Source organism: Chenopodium album, chromosome 23 (assembly GCF_948465745.1).
Source record: "Chenopodium album chromosome 23, dcCheAlbu1.1, whole genome shotgun sequence".
NCBI lineage: Eukaryota > Viridiplantae > Streptophyta > Magnoliopsida > Caryophyllales > Amaranthaceae > Chenopodium > Chenopodium album.
In genome coordinates, this window is record NC_137856.1 from 26,820,315 (window position 1) to 26,847,286 (window position 26,972).

The 26,972-nt window shown below is 36.0% G+C and overlaps 1 protein-coding gene and 1 pseudogene across 1 annotated transcript; one reads left to right on the forward strand and one right to left on the reverse strand.

Moving 5' to 3' along the window:
• Nucleotides 1-729: 729 nt before the first annotated feature.
• LOC145607233 (putative disease resistance protein RGA1) lies at nt 730-5,846 on the reverse strand. Its single transcript, XM_081662955.1, has 5 exons — nt 3,290-5,846; nt 2,595-2,842; nt 1,280-1,324; nt 913-1,035; nt 730-807 (listed from the first exon to the last, which is right to left on the reverse strand). The coding sequence occupies exons 1-5, from the start codon at nt 5,844-5,846 to the stop codon at nt 730-732; spliced, it is 3,051 nt and encodes a 1,016-aa protein (XP_081519081.1).
• A 17,502-nt stretch (nt 5,847-23,348) lies between these two features.
• On the forward strand, nt 23,349-25,313 carry LOC145607234 (pentatricopeptide repeat-containing protein At5g19020, mitochondrial pseudogene; annotated as a pseudogene).
• The last annotated feature ends 1,659 nt before the right edge of the window (nt 25,314-26,972 follow it).

Consider the following 26,972-nt stretch of genomic DNA (forward strand, 5'->3'; position numbering starts at 1 on the left):
GGTCATAAGCTAAATTTGGCCAAGAAACGAGGAAGATATGGCTGTTTTACGAGAAGCTGTCTTGCAGGGGAAATTGGAGCGGCCGCTCCTCTTTAGAGGAGCGCCCGCTCCGTAGAGGTTTTTTGCCATTTTCTTCCAGTTTAATGGTGCGTCCGCTCCTGTTCATTGGAGCGCCCGCTCCTGTCCAATGGAGCGCCCGCTCCACTGGGTTTCACGGGGCTCTGTTTTTTCACGCTTGAGCCTCGGTTTTACGGTCTTGTTTTCTCCTTTGCTATTAACTTATAATCTTAGCCCTTGGATTATTTGCCTTGTATTTGGACTATATATACTCATGTATATCATTAATTAGGTCATGATGTTAGATTGAAGAGAGAGAAAAAGCCTCTTGAGATTAGTTCATCTTCTTAGGGTTTAAGAGAGTGAATTAAGAGAGGTGTGAGCTTTCATGGTGTATTGAGAGCTTGTAATCGTCATCATCAAAGTTACTCCATAGTGGATTGGTGGGTTTCCTCCCGGAACTCGGGTTCCCACGGTAAATTTGTTCTTGTTTCTTTCTTTACTTGTTTTTCGTTCTTCGTTGTTGTTGATTGTAGTTAATCATAAACTTGTTAGCACATTAGTAATCCTTTCAAAGGTAACTCTGCACCATCAGATAGGGGCTGATATGGTAGCATAGCGCAGCAACAGCTCAATGATGATCCACTTGAAATGAGAACAGGTAATCGTGCATCAGTGGCCCATCTCTTTACCAGGTACAATTGCATCATGTAGCAATAGGGCACCATGTGCATCAACACGAGCAAGCCACTAAGCCAGCCAGTAACATGAGCATTCGATGTCAAAAACACGCTGCTGGAACCACAATTGCTGAGTCTAAAATTTTTAGCGCTATCTTGGTCTCAAGTTTGCAACATGATCTGCTAGGTCATTCACAAAACAGTAGCCAGCTGTTCTACTCCATTGTAAAATGTCAAGGGCGGGAAAGTTGGTATCCATCAGCTGAGTTGTCATGGATTTCTGTGTGCGTGCAGCTGGCTGCCCATTATTCAATAGTTAGCCATATTTCACTTTATATAAGTTAATACTGTTTTGTAAACATCACACAGAGAGAAAAAACAAACACTGAGAGCTTCTTAACCTGCATATTTTCGTTAATGTTAAATTTCAACTCGTCCAGTTATCATGTTGCAAGAGTATAAGCAAAACCGATAAGAATCCAATGCTTCAGGGCTTCCAATATAACTATATTAGAGACATCCACAAAATTCAAGAGTTATACCCAGTACGCGGAGATGAATGTAGCAGGAGTGACCAGAATATCAATCTGTCAATGTAAACATAACAAATGAAAACAAAATTCAATTGAAAGCACATGTTTTTTGGTTTTATATAAGCTCAAAGGTTTTGAGCATATAAGAGCATCTCTGGTTTAAGGCACTGCAAAATCTAGAATTTTATTAAAAGAGAAGCCGAAATGTAAGAAAAAAACCATTTATTTACCAGCATAGTGCTTCTCCAACTCGTTCTATTTGGATTTTTTATAATCACAAAAGCAACCTGCAGCAAGTGTCATTTTCCTTGGTTCTAAAGGCCATTGAATCAAGAAGCCACTGCAACATATGTTCTGCAAAGGCTCACAAAAGTAAAAAAATTACAAAATACTCTCTTGCACAACAGAGAGAATAAACAGATAATAAGAGCTTATTATGATGTATATGATTTGTAAGGTTTCATCATCATATTAAAAATATCTTAAAAGTCATTAAATTATGTGAGTTTATGTTTTTCAGTAAGGTTTTTCAGGCATAAAATATAAAGCTATTGATTGTTGATAATTTTTGTAACAGGGGTACCTTCAGAATGGGCCATCTTCTTGCTATTCCAATATATACTTTGACTAATGCCAAACCACACAATCAGTCACAACTTGAGACCGCTCCTAGCTGTCTGATATAAAATCGAGTGACATTTAACACCAAGTTTTTAGGGAGTCTCTCTGAAATATCACATGAAAGGAGCTATACAAAAAAAAAAAAAAAAAAAAAAAAAAAAAAAAGAAGTAATTATTTTCAAGTAATTCACTTTTTTGAGGATTAAAAGGATTACACACTGATATAATCCCATGGCTTTTACTTCAAGTATAAGCCATGGGATTATGTGAGAAAAGGACATGCATACAGAATTATCTCAGTTGCAGTATAAAAACTAGATAAAGCAGCTTATATGTGAGAAAGCAAGAGTTCTTACCATGTACATACTAGAATTTATCTTTTAACAGCTCAAAATTTCGGCAATTTCAAATTCTATTGCCAAATAACCTTTTGTTTCTGCAGATTTATAAAACAATAAGTTAATTGATGCACCAGAAAGCAAATAGAGATGTTATACTGATGTATGTAAAAACTGCATAAATAAGTTACCTTATATTAATCAAGCTTCTACATGTATTGAAGGCTATGTTACTCGGACTCTTTATTTTTACCTCAAGTACCCGTGTCGGACCCTCAACACTCGGACTTGGGTATGACACTTTGGAATTTTTTCACAAAATAGCCGAGGACACTTGGACACATACCTGTGTCGGAAATGGGTACCTGAGTCCGAGTAACAGAGATTGTAGGGATGTGGCATATTTTGAGCCAGTCTTCCCCATTTGGTTCCTGGCATCTATCCTTGAGCTCAGGGCTGGGCTGTTCTATTTCAAGTCTATTGAGGAAGGTGAGGTGTTTTATTGATTCTGGCAGTGATTTCAGTTCTGGGCAATCTTCTATTACAAGTGTATTGAGGGAGGTCAGGTGTTTGATGGCTTCTGGCAGTGATTTCAGTTCACGACAATTATGAACTACCAGTGTAGTGAGGGAGGTGAGGTGGCATATTTCTTCCGGCAATGATTACAGTTTCCTGCAATCTAAAAAAAGATATTCCAGAGATTTGAGGGAAGAAAGAGAGTGAAGGGATTCCCATGGTATCACTTCTGTATTGCGTTTTAATGTGAGGTATTTTAGATTGGTGAGATGCTCTATCCCCAGATTCTCCATTCCCCGACAATCCAAAAGTACGAGTTTTCGAAGAGAAGAGGTGCAGCTTTCTAATCCCTCCCTAAATAGGGAAATGAAAGCGCATGAATTATCTATCGTCAACTCGTTCAAATAGATTGGATTGCTTTCAAGACCGCCTTCTTTCTTAGAAAATGTCAGTGCTTCCTTGACTGATTCAAGATGCAGCTGTTTTATATATGGACATTGAGGAATGTATGTCAATCTCTTGCAATGAAAAATATACAACTTACAGAGCCGAGGAAATGATGGTATGAAAACAGTTTCATTCTCAATCCATCTTATATCTCTCCACCATCCCTTAAATGCTGGCATGTTTTTTAACTCTAACTCCTCAAGACACGGGAAGAATTTCGCAGATGGAGTTGGTGCATCACTCTCTATGTACTCCATATTCTTCATAGACCAGAGGCAAAGATATTTGAGATTGCAAAGTTGACTTAGTGGTGATGGCAGACATAGCAAATCCTTACAATATGACAACTTGATACTCACAAGCCCTGACGACCAACTTGGCAAATTGGTACAACTATAGTACTTAATCGATAACTTCCGAGATTGGCGGTAAAAGAAAAGTACCTCCAGCAATTTCTTCTGACCTTTATGATAACAATCAAGATCATAAGATATATTCAACGAATCGAGTTTTACAATCATAAATTTGTTAAAAGACTCATTAATTGATGTTATAAAATGCCTAAAGTAGAGATGACCTCTGAGGTTACTGATAGGAGCTATCAAGTCTATGAGCTTCCCTTTTTTATCTTGCTTGAGATCATCATCATCCGCACACACTGTAAACATTGTGAGTGTGTGAAGACTCGTTAATTTACCCATCCCTGCTGGCATATGAGTCAAGCTCTTACATCCATCTATATCCAACACCCTAAGATTTACTAGTTTGCTTGTGTCCTCAGGCAACTCCTTTAGGTTCACACAATAAATCAATTTTAATGTTTGTAGATTATAAAGCTTGGTGATCGATTTAGGGAGCATCTCCAATTCATAATTCTTTGAGAGATCAAGGTACCTCAAATGTAATAATTTACCTAGTTTATCTGGTAAGTTTCTAGTTGTCAATGAATTCTTCAAATCCAATACCCTTAAGCAATTACAATTTGAAATGATTGCATTCACATTACTAGTCGGGCATACAGGAAAACGTAAATAGGTACGTAACTTTTTGGTCAGATAATTACTTGAACGAAACCCAGTAGTCAGACCACCATTACTTTCATTAAAAAGATGACAAGCTTTCCCTTCATAATCAATTCTACAAGCTGTCAATGTCGTGGAATCTTTTGCTGCTACTTTTCTAGCAAGCTCATGCATGAGATCATGCATTTTAAAATAAAGAACTTCACCAGGACTTTTGTGCAATGAAGTATCTTGGAAAAAACATCTATGCAATAAAATTGATATATATTTTTCACCAACATCCTCCATGCTCTCATTTTTAGCACTTGGAATAAGATATCCTTGCGCCATCCAGAGCTGAATTAACTCTGTTTTATCAATGACATGGTCCTCAGGGAAGAGCGAGCAAAAGCAAAAACAACTTTTTAACTCAGGAGCAAGGTGATAATAGCTAAACATCAATGTTGGCATTATTCTATCCTCATCACCACACATGTCAGCCAAATCAATACTTTTTAATGAATGCCAAGTAGCTATATCTTGATTACGCAACAAACTGGCTATCACCCTTATGGAAAGAGGCACATTGGCACATTTTTTCAAAATATCTTTGCCAATCTCAACAAGGCCAGTGCCAGCTTCATCTTCCATTTGTTCAAGTGATATTTTCTTGAACAATTTCCAAGAGTCCTCGTTTGAGAGACCCTGTAAATTATGTATTTGATATCTTCCAATAGCTCCTGCAACCTTTCTGGAGCGACTAGTCACTAAGATCTTAGTTCCTCTTCCACCTAAATTTAAGAAGCTTTTCAACTCATCCCATTTTTGACCATCCTCAGACCATACATCATCTAAAACAAGCAAAAATCTTTTCCCTTCTATTGTATTTCGAACTTTTTTGTGCAGGTCCTCAAATCCTAGATCATTCTTCCCAATCATCTTACCTAGGATATCTTTCATGTCAAAATCTAAAGACACACAAACCCAATACATCTCATCTTTGAATGCTTCTTTAATCCTATGATCACTAAACACAAGTTGGGCGAGGGCAGTTTTTCCCAACCCCCCAACCCCCACTATAGTCACAAAAGAAATATTGTTCTCCAACTCATCATTTAACAACAAATCCACAATGGTCTCCTTGTCAGCATCTCTCCCAATAATATCATGTTCATACACATAAGAACAGGTTTCCTCTCTACCCTTCATAGGCTTATACAAGTCACTAAACCCAAAATCCCTACTGTTTCTAGCCAAGCTATCCAACCTCTCCCTAAGCTTCTTAATCTCATTTGACTTATCAAAAGCAAATATGAGTTGGTTATTAGAGGAGAAGAAGCGGCGTACCTTCTTAGAAATCTTACCACCAGGCATTCCTTTCAACTGATGAGCAATGGTGTTGAATTCATCCATCAGATCATCAGCGTCATAGATAGCATCCTTGAGGTTCTGGACCCAGTATTGGCCTTCATTTGTGAGCTCCTGGCACTTGGCGTCAGCATCCAGGAGGCAGTTCTTGATGATTTCGACAGTATCAAGCAACTTCTGGAGCTTAGACTCATAATCAAAGGTGGAGCATAGCTTACGGACTTCTGCACACTGTAATGTCGCAAACAGCGTCTGAGCAACACTGAACGCAGTAGCAATGTCCATTTGGAAGATAAGACAGAATAAGCAATGAGAGAATTAAGTTGTGATAAGTATGGTGTTGTTTTTGGATAGTGAGAAATGCGAGCTCCATGATCGTCTTTAAATAACGAGTGAAACTTGGCTTAGTCAACTACATCGGTTCATAGGATGCTTAACGACTCCATACAATAATCTGCGCTACATTCACATGCAGTTGAATTAAAAAAAAAAAAAAAAAAAAAAAAAAAAAAAAAAAAAAAATCTTAAAATAGTACTCATATCAGATTATCTTAAAATAGAGTTTATGAGTAGCGCGCATACTTAATTCGTAATAGAGTTTAACTCTTAATAGCGCGCGTACTTAATCAGATAGTCCTATGTTCCTTTCTTAATGTCGCATACTGTAAATGGGCCTAAGTGACCACTAAGTTGCTTGACAAATGAATTCAAACCCACATAGAATGAATCAATTCTCCATGTTCAAAGCAATGCAAGTATTCACACTTGTATCTCTGACAACTATTGCAAATATTCAATTACATCACAGTAAATTTTATTCATACACTAAACAACATCCACATTTTAAGGTAAATTTATAAAATCACAGTAAATTTTATTTATACACCCAACAAGAATACAAGATCCACATTTTAAGGTAAATTTTAAAAATCACAGTAAATTATATCACTGCACAATTCATGTATATATTCAACAAGATCCTTTTTTTTTTTTTTTTTGAGGAAATATTCAACAAGATCCTTATATCAAGGGAAATTTCATTTCCAGAACAGACATATAATATTAGTCAATGCAAAGTCATTGAAATTAAATCTATTAGTAAACGCAAAGTAATTAATTAAACAATCAATTAGTAACAAATTCAAAGTACAGTTATAAAAAAAAAAAGTTCATAAATTTACAAATAAGACTATAAGTGAAGTAATCAATGAATAATTAGCAGTAATACTAATTAAATGAAACTTTTAGAGATCAAATTTAAATATTAATAACATACCTTGGCATTCAAATGTAATTGATCTCGAGAATCCAGTAGTTGCATGTGCTTAAATGAAGCGAGATTTGTATCATAGATCTTCCAAAAGATGAGAAGCCGAATATAGGTAACAAAATTAATAAGCTCAAGTTGTGTTTTGTGTTACAGTACTTCGCTAGCCCAGATCACTGGCCTCAATATCCATATTTCAAGGTTGTATACTTGTATGGTTCGTAAGTGTGTATGTGCAATTAATCAATTATCACTAGCCCAACCTAGGAGCACTGGCCTAACAATTCAATTCACTAGCTCTTCAATGTAAAGTAATTCAATGTGTGGTCAAATTTTGGAGGCGTGATGGGTCGCGGTCATATATCAAGGGACGAAACGGTATTAATAGTATAAAATTAATTATAATCGTATGGTATATACTTTACCTTTCTTCATCGAAAATTTCGCTAGACTAATAGTATAGAATAAAAAATAACGATATAAAATCAACAATAACAGTATATTTATCGATAATAATATTATAAGCAAAAAAAAGAAAAACAAAAAAACAAAAAAAAAAAGTACCTGGTATGGACTATACCAGGTATGAGCCTATACTTACTCAAAATCTTGTAAGAAAGGAACTAATAAGTGGTAAAATATTGTAAAAGACTACCTTCGCTAAATTTTCACCGTTGACTAATTTATTCGATGGTAACCCACTTATATAACAGTCATATGACCTTTGAGAAAGAAAAAAAAAACCATTTTTTGAGTAAGTTTATCCCGAAACTCAAACTCTACCACATTACTTTTCACTAACTTTAAACTATTTATTTATTATTCATACCACAAAGTCTTATATGTGGCTGGCCACACCGTATGGCCAACCACTATAAGCCCAATTCTCGCAGCCCAATTCGATTACAAATAACGGAGCCCTTTTTGTTTTAAATAATCTCGTTATCGTTATAAAAAATAAAAAAAAAAAAAAAAAAAAAAAAAAAAAACCGCTTTAACTTCCCGGCCTCCTTCTCTCCTTCATTCATTAATCTGTATTTGCTGAATTCCTCTCTCATTAAATTTCCTTTGTAATTCAATTTTGACTTTGCTTTTCTTTGAATTTCATTTAAAATAGTTTTTTTGGCTTACTGTTCAGTTTTTCTGTTTATATTTGAGTGTTTACTTGTTAATTTGTTGAGTAATTTTGAATATCTTAGTGTTTTAGGTGTTTTATAGTAAAAATTTAAAGAGGTTACTTATCAGTTACCTAGGGGTTACTTATATGTTACATATGGGTTACTTTTCAAGTTGCTGAGAAATTTGAATGTCTTAGTATTTCTATGTGTTTTATAGATAAAATTTAAGGTTACTTATTACTTACGTGGAGTTACTTATATGTTACTTTTTAAGTTGCTGAGTCATTTTAAATGTGTTTTTATGTGTTTTATAGTTGAAATTTTAGAGGTTACTTATTAGTTACATAGGATTAGTCATATGTTAAATAGGGGCTACTTGTTAAGTTATCTTACTGTTTCTAAGTTTTTAATATGGTTCATATTGTTGTTGACTAGGGATAGCTTGATAATTTTAAGTTTTTTGTTACATTTTATTATTGCTTACCATTAATTTTTATATATTTAACAGCTAATACAAGTGAAGGAGTGGTTGGTACAGAGGATCTTTTTGTTGGTGTTGATCCATCTGAGGGAAGGACTGTTATAGAGGGTTCTTCTGCTGTTGTTGAAGGAATGAATGTTATAGAAGTATAGAGGATCCTTCTAGTCCTGCTACAGAAGATCATTTTGATGCTGCTACAGAAGATCCTTCTGATGTTGTTACAAAAGATCCTTCTCTTGGTGTGATTGGTCAAGAAAGACAAATGTCTCATGATTTGGATGGTTTGGTGCCAAATCCAAGTAGTGTTATTGCTCATTCAAAAAAGGAAGCCTCAACTAAAGATCTTCAGGATGAAGGTGATGAAAATAGTACTAATGGAGACAAAGACCAAACCAAAGATGTTTGGACAAACTCTATTTCTTCTGTTTTTCTAGCAGTTTCTAATATTCAACCCAGTAAACATGAGTTAGTTTTAGATGAATACTGTTGGGGGTGGGCTTTGACAGGGTAAAGTCGTATCCCCTAATCAAAAGTAATTACCTTAGTCTTCTAACTAAAGTAGATTGGGAAGTAGGGTCGAATCCACGGGGAAACAAATATTTCTATTCCTAATTAATTATTATAATCTAAATTATCAAGGTAACCAATGTTGTTGTAATTAAAGACTATACTACGAAGAATATGAGTAGGGAAAATAATGTAGGGAGAAATCAAATAATAAAAGGCGGCCTAGGGCATAGGTTCACTAATAAACAATATTCCCGGGTAGAGCATAACAATCAATTATCAATGCATCAATTAATCTGATCATAAAGGGCCTTTCGCTACGTATTACAATCACAGTGTTAATTTACCGGTATTAAATCTCATTTCTCGAATCTCGACCTAACCATTTATAAATTAGTCTGACTATTGAAACTAAGCTTAAACATCAATTCTCATATCTCGAATCTCGAATCAATATCGCCAAACTCATACAATTAAACCAGGTCTAATCTAATTGCATAGCATTAAATCAATCAATAGGAAATTAATTAAGCATTGACAATCGACAATCATAAATTACCCCTTCATATTATTTATTAGATCCCCATAAACCCTAGAAAGTAATTTAAACTACTCAGACATGATTAAGAATAAACTAAACAAAGCAATTAAACAAGTCATAAGGAATTGAAGGAATAAAAATACTGAAATTAATAAAGAGGAAATCGTTACCGAATTGACGGAATTACAAAGCGGAGTCAAGAACAAGAGTAAAAGTTGAGAGAAATCTAGAGAGATAATAATACTAGAGAGTGCGTAAAAGAAGGTCCTAAACTTGGTTAACAAAATTGCATTTATACTAAGCAAGAGATCTTAAGCTAAAACAACTTAAACCGGAGCCTAAATCACCATCATAAACACGCGCCCGGTCGGGCGCCACACCGCCCGGCCGGCCCACCTTTTTTTTTGCTCGGGTCTCTCCTCTCGCGCCCGGTCGGGCGCGCCTCCGAGCGCTGATGCTGCTATGATCAACTCGCCCCGCCCGGCCGAGCGCGCCTTCGGGCGACGCCCCATGGCACTGGGCGGCTAACTTTGGGCACCCCTTTGGACTTCGATTGGGCTCCGAATCTTCGGCCCAATCGAATTTCCTCTTCGGGTCTTTAATACTCGGTCCAAAATGCCTCGGAATCTCAAGCACCGAGCCCTTAATAACCTGTTCGATAACTTTAACCGGCCTTGGGCTTCAACGGATGGTCGTGCTCCTCCGATGCTCGTAGTCGCTCCATGAAAATCCCAGAAAATGCTCCAAAAGTGCAATTTCCTTCAAAACTCAACCAAAACTACGAAAACACTAAGAAACACCAATTAGTAATAAAAGTGGCTCGAAAGAGCAAAAAACACTACTAATTATGACCAAGGGAAGGGGGTAAATCACTATATAAAATAGACATATCAGGCTTGCTGTAGTTCATAGTGATGAGGAGGAAGATGTGAAACCAACTAAAAAGAGAAGGAGGATGATTATGCATGAAGATGAAGAAAATGTCAAGCCAGTTCCTACAAGAAGGCTTCTAAGATCTTCAAAAGCATGTTCTGAATCTGTTGAAGTTGTGAATGTTGAAGATGATGGGTACATATATATATTCTTACCTTACTCTTTTTTTTTTTCCTTTCATTTCTGTTTTTTTAGTTTTTTGGTTGCTTGTGTTTTTGTTACTTGTTTTATTTTTGTTTCTTTCAATTCTTTTACTTGTTTTATTTTTGTTGTGAATACTTCAAGTTGTGATGTTTTTTGTTGCTTTATTTCTATTGTTTTTGTATGTATACTTTGATTGAACCTATTATCTCTTCATTTTTTTTGCTGGAATCATGTGTTTTTTTTATTGTGTTTTGTAGAATTGAACTTGAAGTATATGTTAGGTGTTTACTTAAGGGTCTTGTTGATTTAATGAGTGAGTTGACTACTAAGCAAAAGCAAGCTGTTAAGGATATTGGTTTTGGTAGTACATCGCTAATTCAGTTGACTGAATTTCCAAGAGATATGAATAGATGTTTATGTAGGTGTTTTGTTCCTAGCCGTCATATGTTTGTTATGCCATCGGGTGAGATGTTTTAGTTAACTGTTTGCGATGTACATGATGTGTTTTAGATTCCAATTGGACCATTACGTGTTCCAGGTTCAAACAAAAATTGTGTTAATGAGTTAAAGAATTCATGGAAGGATTTGTGTGGTGGTCAAAAGCGTGAAGTAATTGTTCCTTTGTTGCATGCTGTTATGACAAGTATGAGGATATGCTAGAGGGGAATGATAAATTTAAGAAATGTTTTGTGATGTATGCAATGGTGACTCTTTTTACACCAACGACCAATAGGACAACCGATTTGAAGTTGGCTTTGGCTTTGAATGATGTTAGTAAGATTCGAGAGTATAATTGGTGCCAATTTGTTTTAGATGATTTGGCTGAGAAACACTACTAGAAATAGGCCCATTTCCGACGGAAAAATTCCGTTGAAAACACCTTAAAATCCGTCGGAAAAGGTGTTTCCGACAGAATTCCGTCGGAAATGGTTGTCGGAAAAGTGTTCGTAGGAAAAATGACCTTTTCCGACGAAATTTCCGTCGGAAACACTATTCCGACGGTATTTGCCGTCGTGAAACAGGTTTTGGCAAAGGCAAAATCCGTCGGAAATTTCCGACGGAATTCAGAATTCGGTCGGAAATTTCCTACGGAAATTCCGTCGTAAAACAAATTCAAGAAATTAAAAAAAAATACACCGCGCCACCACCGGCACGGCATATCACCACCCCCAACCACCCAAAACACCCCTGTCAACCCCAACCACACCCACTTCCTAACCCTAACCTATCCACAGCACCACCTCCACCTCACAGCACCAGCCCACCTAACTCGCACCACCACCCACCACCCCCACCACCAACCACCATCGCACACCACTTAACCCAAACCCACCCAAACGAAACCTAGATCTACAACCCTAACCCAAGCCGGATACGACCGAACCCCCCAACCTAAGCAAAACACCCTTACCAACCACCTAAAATCACCACTGTGGCCACCAATAACCACCGTCACCACCAAAAATGATCAATAAAATTAAAGAATCAATTAAAATCCTTAACCATTACCCACAAAAGCCTTCCACCACCATAAATCGTAAAATAAAAATCCAACAAAACAACTTAAAATCAAAATTGAAAAAAAAAATACATACCTTAATTCAAGCATATATAACCTCAAAATTGGGTTTAAGAGGCCAAATTCGACCATAAAAACTCTAGATCTAGAGTTTTCATGGTCGAATTTGACCTGAAAACCTTTATTTTTTGCATGAGAAGAGAGAGAAAGGGCGAAAAAATGAAAATTGTTGTTGATGTAGATGCCGGTGATGGTGTTATTGATGTCGGTGCTGCTGTGTGTTTTTGTTGATGTCGGTGGTTAGTGGTTAGAGAGGAGGATCCTAGGCGAAAAAGAAGAAGAAGAGGAGAACAGATAGAAGGAAGAAGAGAACGAGAGGGAATGAGGAGAGGAGAACAGAGAGAAGGAGGAGGAGGAGGAGCAGAGCACGACCAGAGAAAAGAAGGAGAACGGAGTAGGAATGAGGAGAGGAGAACAGAGAGAGAATGAGTAGGAAAGAAGAGTGAGAACGGAGAGGGAAGAGGAGAGGAGATAGAGAATAGGAGGAAAAAGGAGAGAGAGAAGGAGAAAAGAAAAACGGCTGATGGAGAAGAGGGGGTTGTTAGGGTTTCTAAAGCTTTAATTTTATTTTAAAAAAAATAAATATTTTCCGACGGAAATTACCGACGGAGACGGACTATAAATCCGTCGGAAAAAGTAATGAAATATCCGTCGGAAAACACATATTTTCCGACAGATTATTATTCCGTCGGAAATTTCCGACCGATTTGTAAAATCCGTCGGAAATAACCGACGGAATTAAAATCCGTCGGAAAATTCGATTTTTCCGACGGAATAATGGGTCCGTCGGAACCAGTCCGTCGCTATTTCCCTGTTTTCTAGTAGTGAAATTGGCTAGTTATTCTAGTACACAGAAGTATGTAGTTGGGTGTATGTTATTTTTACAAATTTGTTACTTTCATATGTTGTAGTTTAATTAGAGGAAACAATATGCCTTGTTCTTTGCCTTTGATTAGGCACTGGACAGATGAAGATGTCAAGGAAAGGTTGAATCAGGAAGCTAAAGTATATGGTAATGCACACATTGGCAAAATCACATATCCTGTCACTAAGTTGTCAAAGAAGAGTTCTACTTCAGAAGTAGACAAAATTGAAGAAAATGAGAAGACTGATTCCGAAAAATCAGCTGGTCTACAGCCTTCCACTTCTGGTCTCTCTTCCACTTTTGCTGCAGATATTTCCTTAATTAACTGGTTTTCCTCGGGTTGTTACATTTGAACTTTCCGAAGGAATTCAATCAAATGAAGAAGTTTATCACATATCTAAGAATGTGAATACGAGTTTACTTGATTTTTTTTTTCCATTTCTGTGTCTTGGTTTTTTATTTTTTAATGCATGTGTTGGGGTTACTTGCTAGTTAATGTGTAGGGTTACTTTTGGCGTATGCTAGAGTTACTTGTTTGTATATCCTTGGGCTACTTTATATCTATATTTAAAGTTACTTGGTAATTTATATTAGGGTTACTTGTTATATGTTGGGTTTACTTTATAGCATAAAGTGGGGTTACTTGTTTATATCTATATTGTAAGTTACTTGGTAGTTTATATTGTGGTTACTTTTTGTTATATGTTGGGGTTACTTTATAGCATAAAGTGGGGTTACTTGTTGTAGACACCCATTTGTGTCTCCCCAAAACCAAACCCAGTGATGAATACATGTCACGTCAAAACATAATCGAATGAGGTGAAAGTGGTTGAAAAGTCAAGTGATGCGGTTAGTTTTTATTAAAATTCTTTCTTTCTATTTTAGAAAACCCACTCTATTTTATAAAAACGTCCAATTCAGTTTATTTTGGTCCATGATAAGGGTCCAATAATGGTGTAGTTGGATGGGGCTTTAAAAGACCTTTCCAACGATATATTATAAGCCCAATTCCGATGAATAATGAGGAAGTTATGGCCAAAATACTAAACTAGGCCCAAACCGGATTTTACCTACGACCCAATGATCATGAGGAGGGTCCAAAGGTTTAATCCTATTCCTAAACTAATTAGGATTGATTGGAATCTTTTATAAGTTTCTAAAATATCTTAATTATCCTTTTTTGAAAAGATAAGATCATGGAATTTGATTTAAATATAAACTTTCCTTTTTTAAAACTTTCCTAATTCTATTCGGATTTAAACATGTTCAAAGATAGTCATATATTATTTTCGTGCCTCATATTTTTTATCCAAATTTTATATGGTTGGATAGATCTTGAAATTATCTTTCCAATGATATATTATAATATTAAATCCGAGCTATAACGAAAAAGATATTAAAGATATACGAAACTCTATCCAAAACTGACACCCTTTCACTATTTCGTCCATATCTTTTTATCTACAAAGGTTTTTAATCTGATTCCAGTTTCATTAGAAAGTAGACTTCAAGAGCTTTCCAACGACATATTATATGACTTATTTGGACTTCTAGATCAAAAGATATGATAAAAACAAAATTCGTAAAAACTGCTGTCTACGAGTTTTATTTCGATTTGAATTCGGATTTCTTTTCTTATTCTTCGACCTTCTCTTTTTTCTTATAAATAGAGGTCTTATCTCCCTTTTTTTAATCATCAACTTTCATCATCATCTCTCATCATCAATTCTTCTCTCTTTTCTCTCTTGAGCAATATATGCTTTCTTTCTCCCTCTCTTTCTAAACTAGCTTTTCAAACAATATTCCGCATTCACAAGATCTTGAATCTCTTAACCAAGTTCGAAGTTGCCTTCGCCCTAGACGTGCAAGGTTTGATATTTCTGAGGGTTTGGTCCAAATCTAGTCTAAACTTTATTTAATTTGATTTCAATTTAATTCTTTAATTATTGTTTATTATTTTCATTGAAGTTTACTAACTTGTGTATTTTGTTATTAGAAAGAGGTACGAGGCTTCAAAGTATGTAATCTTATTACTCTCTTTCAATGTAGAAAACATGTTTATTATTGCTTATGATTCCTAGTATCATGTTAGGATGCTTTTAATGCTTTCTAGTATCATGTTAGGATGTTATTTTATGCTTTCTAGTATCATGTTTAGGGTGCCTTTGCTCTTTTCTAATATCATGTTAGTATGTTAGTACCATGTTAGGTTTAAAGATTTGATCTTTATTGCTTAGTGACATGCTAGGATTTGTTATTAATCTTGTTAGTATCATGCCTAGGGTCTTGCTATTATTATCAAGCTTTATTATGCCTTATCATGCTATTATCATCATTATTATTTATTGTTTAATTTTATGTTGCTTGATTTATATTATTGTTATTGCTTGATCACGCCTTTTATGCAGGTTTAAAGGGAATTTGTACTTGAAATCACGCTTAATAAGATAATTAATAATTTGGTTTAGGCTAATGTGATTTTAATTCAAGTGATCGCCAATAATAGTCTTATTTGTGCATTAATTTCAACCAACATAGATAAACAGGGTAGGTTCAATATAATGTTTGTATGTTATTCGAAAAGCGCACATGAATACGAGCAGAACAAAGTAGAGGCCTATTTTATAGGGCGGGTCCTTTCTTTTGTAGATTGGATTCGTACCCTCATCCCCGGACCCTATTTGGTTCAAGACCTTATGGAGTAGTTGATGGTCCTTTTGGATTGTCTTTTGGGTACAAGTTCCTTAAAACTTGTTGGCGACTCTTTTTGCTCTTTGTCTTTCCCTTTGGAACGCCACCGTACTTTAGTGTATGATCACAGTGGGGTTCAAGTTTGGGGTTATCATAATGCTTGAAATATTCCCTACACTTGTTTTTATGTAGCATTTTTCTTAGTGTTTTCAACTGTTTTTTCAGGATGTTGAAGAGAATTATTTGTTGATGAATAAAGACATGAATCTTATGTCATATCAATTTGAAAAATATGTTCATTTTATAAGGTAACAATCAGAAGCTGTGAAATTGGATTCAAAACTTCCAGAAAAAGAAAGGTCTTCTGTGTTGTCACAAGAAGAAATGCCTTCATTTAAACTTTTCTCTTATACTAATCCTAACCTGGAAACATCTTTAATTTATCACCATTGATTCTTAATAAGGAGATTTTTGCTGGAGCTTCTCCTCAATCAGTTCATGAGATTAGTCAAAGTTTAGTTGTTGTTTCAAATTTCATTGTTGAGAAAGTGTTGGAATCAACTAATCAAGAAGGCAATGAAGACAAGGGTCACATTGTTTTTGGAGTAGTTTATGATGATAATGATGATGAGGATGATGATGATAATGCGACTGAAATTGAACGTCCTGCTGTTGTACCTACTGTTTCTGTTGTTGTTTTTCCTACACTTATATCTGTTATTTCTGCTACTGTTGTTTCTATAACTGCACTTGGTGTTTCTAAGCCTTCCTCTGTTCCTACTATTCCTGCACCTGTTGCCGCTGCTACTACTATTTCTAAGCTTCCCTCTATATAGTACTCGCTTTATTTTCTACCATATTTGCATTTGCTGATCCCACTTCTACTGTTTGTATGCCTTCTTCTGTACCTGTTGTATCTATAGCAGCTACTTCTGGAAAGCAAGTAAAAGAAAAGGGGAGATATATCTGCTAGTAAGAAGCAACCTGTAGAAAAGGCAGATAAACATGAGGACCAAGAAGTGAATTCTTCTGGCAAATAAAAGAGAAGGCATCATAGAGGAAATGCAAGGAAGGCTCCTTCTCAGAAGCTACCACAGGGATGGCTCTTGAGGAAGGTTCTAGAAAGAAGCCAAGAAGAGCAAGAAAGGAAGTGATCACTACAACAAGTATTATTATTGGCCACACTCCTAAGAATCTTTAGCGATATTGAAAGAGATTCATGCTGGTGATAATGGTGAGGAATCTTCTGATCATAGTGGATCTACGTACTAGTAGTTCTGCAGAGCATTTACTATGTAATATTTACTCTAGTACTGTCGCTGATTATAAATTATAGTTATTATTAAGTTTTTTAAGGCTTAACAGTACAACCAAAAAGTTAAAAAGATGAAGAGTATAAGACTTGCAGTTGCTCGTTACCGTTTTGCTGAAAACTATGATGGTGTTGACAATATGTAAGTGTTGTGTTCTCATTTATTAATTTTGTTTTAAATTATATTAGGGATTACTTATAAGTGTTGTAGGGGATTAGGGGTTACTTACAAGTATTATAGGGGTTACTTATTCTATTTTTAGGGAGTTATTTATTAAGGGTTTTAGGGTTACTTATTAAGGGTTTTAGGGATTACTTATAAGGGTTGTATGGATTACTTATTAAGATCGAGTCACTTGTTTGGTTTGGTTTAGTTGGAGTTACTAATTATAGATTTTAGGATTTTTTGTGAAAAACTACCTTTTAAACTCCAGATTTTGCGAAAAACTACCCTAAAAACAAAATGTTGTAATTAACTACCTTATAAAATATAAAACGTTGTAATTGACTACCTTCTACCAGAATGACACATTTGACTTTTATTTCCCGACGTTGACCATGTCACGTGAGGGTCACGTGACCCTTTAATGACTTAATTCCCCTCTTTTCCCCAAATTTTCACGCTTTACACTAATTCAGCCCATATATTTATCAAAGGGGTTGCATATAAACAATATAAAAATCTGAATAATCGTATTGTTAAGGAAAAGAGTCGGTATAAAGCGGGAAAATTTGGGAGAAAGGGGGGAATTAAGTCATTAAAGGGTCATGTGACCCTCACATGACATGATCAACACCGGAAAATAAAAATCAAATGTGTTATTCCGGTGGGAGGTAGTCAATTACAACATTTTATACTTTATAAGGTAGTTAATTACAACATTTTATACTTTATAAGGTAGTTAATTACAACATTTTCTTTTTAGGGTAGTTTTTCGCAAAATTCAAAGTTTAAAAGGTAGTTTTTCACAAAATATCCTAGATTTTATTTAGAGAGACTTTATTCTATTATTATTTGAAGTTTATGCCACGTGGCATCTTTTTATTGGCTCCCTTTTTAATTACTTGATTAATTATTAAAAAAACTTTTAAAAAAAAATTTAAAAAAAACTTCACAAAAAACACACCCCAGCCAATCCCCGTCCCTCGCCAGCTCCCGGACCACCTCATCTAGGCGGCGCCAAGCCTCCCCCTTGTCGGTGACCACCACCTTGTCAACCCCACCCACGTACACCCAAGACCCCCACCTTCCTCCAAACTCACATTGTTGCATAAGAAACCTGCCCCCTCCCCCAATTCCGACGTCGGAACATCCTCGACCACCTAAGCCCCTTCCCACGATTCTAGCGCCGCCACCGTTCCTAGCTTCCCACCCCTATTGTTTCCCTCTCCCCGAAATTTTTAATCCACACACTTCCTTTCTCTAACCCTCAAAACAACCCCAGCCACACCAAAAAACCAAAAAGCCCTAAAAAAACCCACCACCACCCCTAAAAAATTCTAATTGACTCTCCCCCACCCTCAAAAACCCTAGCTGCACTGGTTTTTAGGGTGGGGGAGGCTAATTGGGGTTTTCCAGGAGTGGTGGTGGGGTTTTTTTTAGGTGTTTCGAGTTTTAAGTGGAGTGGGTTTCAATCAGGTGGCTATGTGGTGGTTTAGGCGGAAGAGGAGGATCGTCAATGGCAGGGGGAGGGGCAGCGGAAGCCACCGGCAAGGGGGAGGTGGGTCTCGGCGCCAGCGGTGGTGGGGGTTAGGCGAGAGTGGTAGCTGGTAGGTGAAAATGGTGGATGGTATTTTTAAAAAAAATTTAAGTTTTTTTTAATTTTTAAACTATGAGTTTAATTATTAAAATAATATATTAAAGAAAACCAATTAGAAATTGCCACGTGGCACAGTTAAGCCTTAAGGACTAATGGAGTTGACCCCATTAGTCATTTGGGCATTTGGTGACATTGTTGTTAAACTCGGGATATAAAGTGTATTCGAAAAGTTTCATGGGTATATGGTGAATTATCTAAGTACTCAGGGGTATTTAGTGAAATAATCGTAAAAGTAACTACGTACGGAGTATTAAAGATGCTACTTATGATATTAGTGATTTTATTTTTTTTTAATAAATATTACCGGTTTTACCGTTTTACTCCAAATTTATATATATTAGATTATAAGAGCGCTGTTAAAACTACGGACTATTAAAGATGCTACTAGTATTTACCTTTTTAAAGGTCTCGTGCAATGCACGGTTTTTACTTAACCGAATTATGAATTACTTACTTAATATAACCATAATAATTTTATATATAACAAAAAATAGTTGAAACAAATACTTGAATTTCTTTTCAAAAAAAAATTAACTTGAATTAATATTATATTGTTATCAAAAGTTATTGATTATTAAACATCAAAAAAAAAAACCCCAAAAATTTAATGATTATACTGTTTTATATGAGAATAAATTTTATGTTAATTATAACCCGTGCAATGTAATTACATAGCCCATATTTCCCTATTTTTTTGGCATGTTTTGATCGGCATAATATTTTATAGAATACTATAACCGGAAAAGTGTTTTATACAAATTTAATTGACTTAACTTTTATGACAATTAATAATCATGGTTTTTTAATTTTTGTTTTATATTTATGTTTATAGTTATTGAATTGAAGTGTTATTATTATAAAATAAATCAATAAATTTAATTTAAAGTAAAAGCTATGTCTAATCCTAGTTGGTTGGAGCCAAAAAAAAAAAAAAAAAAAAAAAAAAAAAAAAAAACTTTCAAGGAAATAATACATTGTAGAATGATACGAAGTGCAGGAGTAGTACATTATTCTAATTTAATATATTACATTATATGTTTATTATACAAAAATACCTATTATAAAAAATTATTAAAAAAAAAATATGCATATAGAATATATTTCGAATATGGTTGCCAAATAATTGAAGCTTAAATATTATAGGTTATATTAATTGATATTAATAAAGATTTTATACAAAAAGAAAAAAAAAAAGGAAAGAAAAAAGTGGTTGGAAATTTTTTAATCAGAACAGGACAATGTCAGATTCTCTTTTAGTATTATGTAATTGATACTCATTTTGGCCCCTTGATAATTATATGGAAAAATTGAATTTTGGTACATCAAAAATGGGGGGGGGGGGGGGAATACCCATTTAAAACTTTATTTAATTTTGCTACCCATCAAAGTTTAGATTATATCTTTTAGTACCTCCATCCAACTTCTGTTAAGTTTTCTGTTAGTGGGGCCATGGTCCTGCCACCTTCCAGCCACCCCCTCCTCTTCCTCAGCCACTACACTACCAGCCTCCTCCCTATACTGGCCAACGGCGACCACCACCAAAGGGACCACCTTTCACGACAAATAAACCACCACCAAAAGAACCACCACCAAACAAACCATTTTTCAACACAAACGAACCACCACCAAACGAACCATCGACTCCAACCAAACGAACTACCTTTCATCACAAACGAACCATCGACTCCATACGAGCCGATGGCCACCACTAAACAAACCACCTTTCACCATACGAACCACCCACAAACAAACCAACTTGAACAAACCGCCTTTCACCACAAATGAACCACCGACTACAAACGAGCCGACAACCACCACCGTGAACGCCAAAGTCGCCACAACCACCAGCCAAAGTTGTTGTATGATTTGAGGATAGAGAAAAGAAATTAAACCCTAAAACCCAAAAAAAATTGATTTGGGGGAAAGGGGGGAAGGGGTGATGTCGGGGCAGCCAAGAGTGGGAAAGAGGAGGGAGATCGACAGGGGGAAAGGGAGGGGGTAAAGTCGCCAGCACCAGGGAACGTTTGGGCACCGGCAGCCGGCACGGAGAAGGGGAAAGGTGGCTGACGGGGAGGGGGTGGCATTGGCTGGTTTTTTTTCTTTTTTTAAAAAAAATAAATTATTAAATAATTAGATAATGGACCCCACTAACTACAAAACTTAACAGAAGTGGACGAAGGTACCAAAAGCTATAATTTTAAACTTTAATGGGTACCAAAATAAAATAAAGTTTTAAACGGGTACCAAAATTCAACAGTCCCCATTTTCGAGGTACCAAAATTCAATTTTTCCTTATGTAAACAAGTATTAGGTTAAAACCCGTGCGATGCAAGGTTTATATAAAACCTATTTTTTATTTCTACATTTTAAAAATGAAGAGCTATTGTACATGAATATAAATAAGAATTACGTACATTTTGTAAATTTGAAATTTTGGATTTTCATCAAAATTATGATATAGTATTTGTTCAACGTCATCTAATTCATAATTTAATGTAGGATGCCATTTATTAGTGTTCTATTTAAATTTATTTCAATCTCCTACGATAAATTGATAGGTTTTAGTTGCAATGTACAAGTTTCTAATGTTTAAATTTCAAAAATATTAAATATGATAGCTCTTCAAAAAAATAAAAGAAAAAAAGATGACATCATCATTGCATTTAGGCGGAAATTTTTTTATTTAAAAAGTGACACGTGGGCAATGATGATGTCATCATCTTCTGTTTTAGTAATAGTTACGGAGTAATAGATCATGTATATCAAACTTGTTAATAATTTTTTAATGGGGTAATGCCTAAAATAAAGGGTTTATAGGGTTTACTACTTTACTTACTACTACTCACAGTACTCAGTATATGAAGGAAAGATAAGTACAGTAGCTCATTGTAATTAAAAGGAGTAAAGACTAAATACGGTCCCTGAACTTTCGTATTTGTACCGTTTTAGTCCCTGAAAAACTGTTTGTGCCGTTTTAGTCCCTCAACCACCTTTGTTGGTGTTTGTCCACCAAAAGTTTAGGGACTTTGATGACTAAGCAATAGTTTAGGGACCATGACTCATTTTTTTTTTCTTTTTCTTAAGAATTTATTAAAAATTGAATCTTTTAATTATATTTTTAAAACCCAACCTCCTCTTCTCATTCTCTCTCCTCTCCATCTCCTCAGTTCCTTTCTCTTTGATCTCCGCCTCCATCCTCCCTTCGGTGTCTCTCATCTCCGCCTCCCTCTTTCTCTCTCATCTCCACCTCCCTCCTCCCTTCTCATTCTCTCTCCTTGGTTTTTGAAGTCCAGCACCACCCACCCCTAGGGCTTTTGATTGGATTCGACCACTATCAATTAATGGGTTTTTAGGTCGACTTCGACCACAAAAACTCCAGATCTGGGGTTTTCATGGTCGAATTCAACCATATAAACCAAACATTGAAGATTTCATAAGGTACGTCGAGGAATTTTTTTTTTAAAATTTTTTGGGTAGTGATGGTGTTGGTGGTGCGTGTGGTGGGTGTGGTTGTGCGTGTGTGATGATGCTGGTGGTGGTGCATGTGGTGCTGGTGGTGGGTGCGTGTGATGCTGGTGGTGGTGCGTGGCTTAGGCTGGGTTTGTGGTGGCTGTAGAGTGTAGGCTTAGGCGAGTTTAGATTAGGGTGGGGATTTTTTTTTAACTATTTGGGTAGTGTTTCTGGTGGTATGATTTTGGCGAAAATTGATTTTTCAATTATGATTTGTGGTGGGTTGCGAATTGGCGAATAATGGTATGATTTTGCCCAATTTGTTGAATAGTTTGGGTTGAATTCATGATTTTGTGATAAATTAGGGGTTTTGATTTGTATGATCGATTGATTAGTGGATTTTGTTGATTTTTATGGTGCTGGTGGTACGCTGCGTATGGTGGGTGTGGCTGGTAGGTAGGGGAAAGAGAGTAGGTGTGGTCGCCGTCCCCGACCCTGGCTTACGGCATAAGTAGGGGGAGGGTGGCTGGGCTTTTTTAAGGGTGGCTAGTTTTTTATTATTAATTTTTAAATAAATAATTAAAAGATTCATTTTTTAATAAATTCTCAAGAAAAAAAAACATCCCTAAACTTTTTTTGCCGACTCATAGTCCCTAAACTATTGCTTAGTCATCAAGGTCCCTCAACTTTAGGCTGACAAACACCAACAAAGGTGGTTGAGGGACTAACACGGCACAAATAGTTTTTCAAGGACTAAAAGTGAGCGTAATACGAACGTTAAGGGATCGTATTTAGGGCCTGTTCATATTTACTGAACTGAGTTAAACTGAACTGAATTGATTGGAGCTGAACTGAACTGAACTGATTAGAGCTGAATTAAACTGAATTGAGCTGCAATTAATATTTTATGTGAGAGGGAAATTAAGAGCTGAACTGAACTGAACTGAACTGATTGGAGCTGAACTGAACTGAAATTAAGTAAATATGAACAGGCCCTAAATAAAAGCAATAAGACTCGATTGTTTTCCCTCCAAAACACAAACATTAGCAGCTCTTCTATGATCGCATATTCACGTCTCATGTACCTGCGATTCAAACCCAAATCATTTCTTCAATTTTTACCACCACTTTCTTCTTTTTCTTCTTCCAATTTGATATGGGTATCTCATTTTTCAACGAAACCCCCTCAATTTTTATCAGAATCGAAAACCCATCTGGCAAATTTCTTCAATTCAATCAACATTCAAAGTGGAAACCGAAATTCAAACAAAGAATGTATTGATCATGAACTTGAATTGGTTTCTGCTCTGAAATCTTGTTCTTCCCTCCAATCAATTTTTCAAGGCCAGCAAATTCATTCCTTAATAGTAAAATCAGGTCTTGATTCCAATATTTTTATACAGAACTATATAATTAGTATGTATGTTAAATGTAATCAGATTGGTATTGCTAAAAAGTTATTCGATTCGTGTTCACGTTTGGATTCGATTTCGTGTAATAATAACGCTTGGTGCGTATGTGAAATCTGGTATGTTGGGTGATGCCCTCCAACTGTTTGATGTAATGCCTGACAGAGGGGCTGTTGCTTACACTACCATGATAATGGGTTTGGCTCAAAGTGATAGATGGAGTCAAGCAATCTCAGTTTTTAAGGGTATGAGAGTTACAGGTGTTGCTCCAAATGAGGTAACTTTGGCTAGTGTCATCTCATCGTGTTAGTAGGATTCCGGATGGTAGAGCTCTCCAAGCATTGACTACAAAGGTAGGACTCAAAGACTTTGTTCTTGTTTCTACTAATTTGCTGCATTTATATTGTGTTAAAGCTAGTTTAGAGGATGCTAGGCGCTTGTTTGATGAAATGCCGGAAAAGAATATAGTTTCCTGGAATGTGATGTTGAATGGTTATTCCAAGGCAAAGTTTGTTGATTCAGCCAGGAATTTATTTGATAAGATCCCTGAAAGGGATCTGGTTTCATGGGGTACAATTGTTGATGCATATATACAAGTAGATAGGCTAGTCGAAGCTTTGACACTGTATCGTTCAATGCTAAGTGCAGGACTAAGGCCCAACGATGTTATGATTGTGGATTTAGTTTCAGGATGTGGGCGAGTAATGGCAATTGGTGAAGGTTAGCAATTGCATTCCACAATAGTTAAAGCTGGGTTCAACTGTTATGATTTTTTTCAATCTACAATTATTCACTTCTACTCAGCTTGTGGGAAAATTAATCTTGCTTGCTTACAATTTGAGGAAGCTTGTCAATCCCATCTTGCATCCTGGAATGCCCTTATATCAGGGTTTATAAAGAATGGAATGATTCACTTCTTTCTGACATTGCATCTCTTGGTGCATTGAAAGAAGCCAAGTGGGCCCACGAGTTTATCAGAAATAATTCTATCCCTCTCAATGACAATTTAATTGCAGCGCTTATTGATGTTTATGCAAAATGTGGGAGCATCAGCATCGCAGTGGATGTTTTCAATCCTTTACGACCCAATATCACTTCAGTCTCTCCATGGAATGCAATATTATGTGGATTGGCAATGCATGGGCATGCTACCTTGTCATTAAGAATATTTGAAGACTTGGAAAAAACGGGTATTCAACCCAATGCGATAACTTTTATTGGAGTTCTAACAGTGTGTTGCCATGCTAAATTAGTGGAAGCAGGAGAAAAATATTTTGAGAGCATAAAAAACGTCTATAAGATTGATCCAAATATTAAGCATTATGGTTGTATGGTGGATCTCCTAGGTAGAACAGGGAAATTGCAAGAAGCCGAGGCAATTGTAGATAACATGCCAATGCAGGTAGATGTGGTCATATGGGGTACATTGTTGGCAGCCTGTAGAACACATGGTAATGTGGAGGTTGGAGAGAGAGCAGCTAAGAGTTTAAGGGACTTAGATACCTCTCATGGGGAAAGCAAGGTCCTGCTGTCCAACCTTTATGCTGATGCTGGGGGTGGAATGATGCGATTGGGGTTTGGAAATTGATGCAAGGTGAACAGATGATAAGGCTGCCCGGTGCTAGTTTTGCATGATATTTTTCTATAGAGAAGTTGGGAAAGTTTCACTTTTTTTAAATAGAATATTTTTATTGGATACTACTCGTATTAGTATTAATTAAGCAATGGCCTTCTGCCCTTCTGTTATGTGATGATAATGATGCTGGTTTAAACTAATTTTCTGCCACCAAGTGTTTTGAAGCCGGCTCATGCAGCGCACTCATCTCTTGTACGACAAGGATGCTGGTATATATGGAAAAAGCTTATGAGGCAAAGCATCATCAATGGAGGAGACAAGTTTGAGTCCTTTGATTACTCTTGCTGATTAATTAGGGCTTATGACGACCAATGAAGTTGACTAATTCAGCCTAGCGCAAGAGTTCTAACAATGAGATTAATCTGTTTCATATATGTCAAACACTCAGACCAAGGCACCACGACATTACTGTGTTGAGTGTATTCTACCTATGTCCAAAACTTTTATAATCATGTACAGTATTTTAAATTGTCTGAAAATAACTATTGTCGCAGTTCATAAGTAATAATGTGACTATAAGTTTTAGACAAAAGCCATATGGAAGGAAAACAAGGGGTTTATTAGTACATTACGACACTTGGAAGCTATCAGTAATTAAGTCACCTGAGAGCTGCTTCATTTATCTAGATACATGCATAAAATTTGGGAATGCGGAGTGCATAAAAATGACTTTTTTGATACCAAAAAAAAAAAAAAAAAAAAGAAAGCCCTGAAAAACTCATCACTAACGAGTTCATTGGAAAAAAAACAAAAACAGATATTATACACCTCTCCTTAATTAATCGGAAATTTCATGTTCATCAATTTGATTTATGAAAAACGTTAATCTAGACCTATTCTAGTAATTTCGCCAACAAATAGTAAGGACGCCTTTGTCATTTCACGCCTTTTACGTGGATAGGACCACACTCCTTGTGATGACGACACTCGCCACCTCATGTTCCCGTTTAAACGTTAACTAACTCAAAGTTGCTTTGGTTTAACTCTGGTTAGGGTTTTTCGAACACAGTTCATCCTTGTTTTTGCTACTCCTCCTGCATTTGGTAACAGGGCGTTCAGATCTAGGTGCAAATTGTTTCCATTTACATACAAATTCTGAGTCCATTTCGATCCTGTATGGGTATGGGTCAACAAGTTGTGGGGAAAAGGAGGCGGCAATCATTTAACGACGATACGACGGAGAATGCTATGAACTCGATCCATCTTGTAAGTCATTTCATTTCCGATTATGCAAAGTGTACTAAATCCATTCTGTAAGTCTTCTAATTTTCAATCTAAATTGGTATATACTCATGGTGTGATTTTTGATTAATTGATGTATTCAAGTCATATTGAATTGGATTTATGTTCACCTTAAATTAGATTTTGCATAATCGAATATGTGTGCAGTCATTCAATAGCTGTTGTGAGGTAATAGTTGTTGTCGGCACCAGTTTAAGGTGTTGATTTTTGAATTAGATTATGCACAATTATAAGTGTACAGTCATTGAATAGCTTTTGTGTGGTAATAGTAGTTGTTGGTACTAGCTTAAAGTTTCGATTTCTGATTCCATATAAATGCAGCGGCCAATTGGTACTGGAATCGTGAAAAGACCCATAGATTTACATCCGGGACTCTTCACGGTAAACAATAATGTATAGATTAATCATCAATTACA

Coding starts and splice junctions, on each gene's coding strand:
- LOC145607233 (XM_081662955.1), bottom strand. CDS start 5,846: ATGGACATTGCTACTGCGTTCAGTGTTGCTCAGACGCTGTTTGCGACA. Junction 2,843..3,289: donor ACCATCATTTCCTCGGCTCT/GTAAGTTGTATA, acceptor CTACACTGGTAG/TTCATAATTGTCGTGAACTG. Junction 1,036..1,279: donor CATTCATCTCCGCGTACTGG/GTATAACTCTTG, acceptor AATAATGGGCAG/CCAGCTGCACGCACACAGAA.